Genomic DNA, 2868 nt, shown 5'->3' on the forward strand with positions numbered 1-2868 from the left:
CAGAGCGAGACTCCGTCTCAAAAAAAAAAAAAAGAAAAAGAAAAAGAAACGGGCCTTTTACAGTAATGAGGGTCACCTGAAAGTTTCTAGGTAAAGGCAGTATATACCCCAGGAAGGGCTGAGGAGTTCTGGATGTTACTGCTGTGAGCTCAGGGGCTCACCACTGACCAGTCCCTTGACTGCATCTTGAAAAATCAGAACTCACTTTGCGGTTCTAGCTTCTGGATGATGGGCAGAGCACTGGTCATGGCCACGGAGGTGATGGTCTTCACGCCCTTCTCTGCCATCTCACATACAGACTTCAGGTAGGGATATTGGTCCTTTGTACTGAGATAGGCTGAGGACATGAGGTCATACATGGAGCTTACCAAGGGCAGATTGATCACCCGAGTCACCACACTCTGCAATCAAAGTAGGGAGGGTGTGCTTATTAATGTCTCAAAACACAAGAGGAGAGAAAGTAGGCAAAGGCTACTAGAAATTCATACCAGTTGTGGATCAACTGCAACGGATGCCATTTTTCTTCCTGGAGAAAGAAATCTGCAGAAAAGAGACTTATTTCAGAACACTGGGGTAAGACTTCCCAAATTCATTCCCCAACCCAGGCAAATGCTGATTTCAAGTAGAGAAAAATTCAGGGTGAGTTCCATGTAGTCTCTTCTGTACTTCTTTCCTCTCTCCAGCTCTCAGAGTCCCCCTCCTGAAGGATCCACACCCACACAACCCTATTCCCTCTTTTGAGGCAAGGTTTCAGAGCTTATGTGTAAACTTGCAATACTCAGGAGGGAGAAGTAAAGTTGTTGACAAACTTGTTTTACGTTTCTCCCTCAAGATAGAGAGATGCCTTTTGAAGGGCAGTTATCTGTTGACAAAAATGCTAGCCAAGTTAAAACCCAGGTTAAGACTAAAGAGAGATTTCAAGCAGAAGACATCTTGGTCAGCCGGGATTCTTGTGGGGATCAAGTGGGAACACTTTGCAGGGACGTAATAAAACTTTCTTGTGAAAGGAGGGAAGCTAGTTTAGGGGAGACTATGCACAGCAGCAAGGAGGTGCTCTGAGGAAGCAGAAGCACTTCAGGACGCCTTTAAACGTCATCTTAGTATCCCCAAAGCCCATCCCCACACAAAGCCGACCGCGGCGGGAGCTGGGAGGGAAAGAACCTGCTTACTGTCGTCCGTCCCCGAGCCGCCCAGCTCACCCTCCCCTCGCCAAGAACGGAGCCACCACTACTCTGAAGGCGGAAGACGCGCCAGTATCGGTATCCCACTCCTATTGTGTATCCATAAAATATGTACCCATAAAATGCGGTTTTCGGGCTGGGTGCAGTGGCTCACGCCTGTAATCCCAGCACTTTGGGAGGCCAAGGCAGGTGGATTGCTTGAGGTCAGGAGTTCAAGACCAGGCTAACCAACATGGTGAAACCCCGTCTCTACTAAAAATACAAAAATGAGCCGGGCGTGGTGGCGGGCGCCTGTAATACCAGCTGCTCTGGAGGCTGAGGCAGGAGAATCGCTTGAACCCAGGGGGCGGAGTCATTGCACTCCAGCCTGGGCGACAGAGGGAGACTCCATCAAAAAAAATGCGGTTTCCTAACGCGTTTCCCCTTTCGATAATGTCCCTTCGACAAATGTTAATTGTTTCCCCACAACCACCCAGGCAGGCCAAGGGACATTTGATAGCAATCGCCCTAAATCTGTTGGCAGGAAAGAAGCCTCAACTTACAAAGGCAAGGGTCGAAAGCGCGGGTTCAGGAGGCCGCCCCTACCCGGCCAGGATCTGGAAGCCGTCAGGCGAGCGGAGGATCTCGGACCACCACCCCCGCGTCCCGTCCACCTTAGAGCCCCGTGGGGAGCAGAGCAGCGGCCCCGAGGCCCCGGGGAGCTCCCCACCCCAACTGGGCGCCGCTGGGGACCCCGGGCCGGCTCACTGGGGCGCCGAGTGGGCGCGCACTCACCGACGGACTGCAGCGAAAGGCGGAGAGCAGGCGCGTCCCGAAGGCGACTCCGGCTGCCACCACCCGTTCAAAGCATGGGGCCCGCGGGCGCCCGGGCTATAAACCCCGCCTCGCCGCCCCTCCCCGAGCCTCCGCAGCACGTGACCCGCGGCAGCACGCCCTGTCCTACCCCGAGTGTCACCCTAGGGCACGTCCCGGCGCCCTCCCCCAATGCCTGCCCTCCTAGAGGGGTGGGGGCCCGGTCGGGGTGAGAGGGTGTGTTGCCTAGGTGAGGGGCCCCGCCGCGGGGAGAGAAGCCTGTTGGGAGCAGGGCGGGGAGAGGCCTAGCCCGTGTAGGCTGGGAGTTGGAGGTATCCCTGCCTGGAGTCGGGCGCTGCCTGTGGTCGGGGTCCTGAGAGGCCCGGGGCAAATGGGGATGGCGCCCAGGCCGGCTTTGGGGTTTTGAAAAACGCAAACAAATTCACACCGACTTGTTGAATGGCGTTAGTCCTCAGAATAGAACTCTTTAAAAATGGAAGCGGTAGGCCGGGCGCGGTGGCTCAAGCCTGTAATCCCAGCACTTTGGGAGGCCGAGACCACCCTGGCTAACACGGTGAAACCCCGTCTCTACTAAAAATACAAAAAACTAGCCGGGCGAGGTGGCGGGCGCCTGTAGTCCCAGCTACTCGGGAGGCTGAGGCAGGAGAATGGCGTAAACCCGGGAGGCGGAGCTTGCAGTGAGCTGAAATCCGGCCACCGCACTCCAGCCCGGGAGACAGAGCCACACTCGTCTCAAAAAAAAAAAAAAAAAAAAAAGGAAGCGGTGGCTCACGCCTGTAATCACAACACTTTGGGAGGCTGAGGCGAGAGGATCTGTCGAGCCCGAGAGTTCCAGACCAGCATGTGGAAGATTTTTTTTTTTTTTTTTTTTTTT

General features: G+C 54.8%; 1 protein-coding gene across 3 annotated transcripts in view; it reads right to left on the reverse strand.

The window, feature by feature from the left end:
* Positions 1-2154, reverse strand: part of PLIN2 (perilipin 2) — a 22944-nt gene extending 20790 nt beyond the window's left edge. Inside the window, exons 1-3 of one of the 3 annotated variants that reach the window (XM_017890092.1) lie at positions 1956-2154; positions 489-540; positions 206-401 (exon numbers count right to left, since the gene is read on the reverse strand). In XM_017890092.1, coding sequence (XP_017745581.1) covers positions 206-401; positions 489-518 — 226 coding nt within the window. In that variant the 5' untranslated portion in view covers positions 519-540; positions 1956-2154. The other 2 variants (XM_017890093.1, XM_017890094.1) reach the window with 2 other exon arrangements.
* Positions 2155-2868: the final 714 nt, after the last annotated feature.

Source organism: Rhinopithecus bieti, unplaced genomic scaffold (assembly GCF_001698545.2).
Source record: "Rhinopithecus bieti isolate Rb0 unplaced genomic scaffold, ASM169854v2 scaffold_17667, whole genome shotgun sequence".
Classification (NCBI taxonomy): Eukaryota; Metazoa; Chordata; class Mammalia; order Primates; family Cercopithecidae; genus Rhinopithecus; species Rhinopithecus bieti.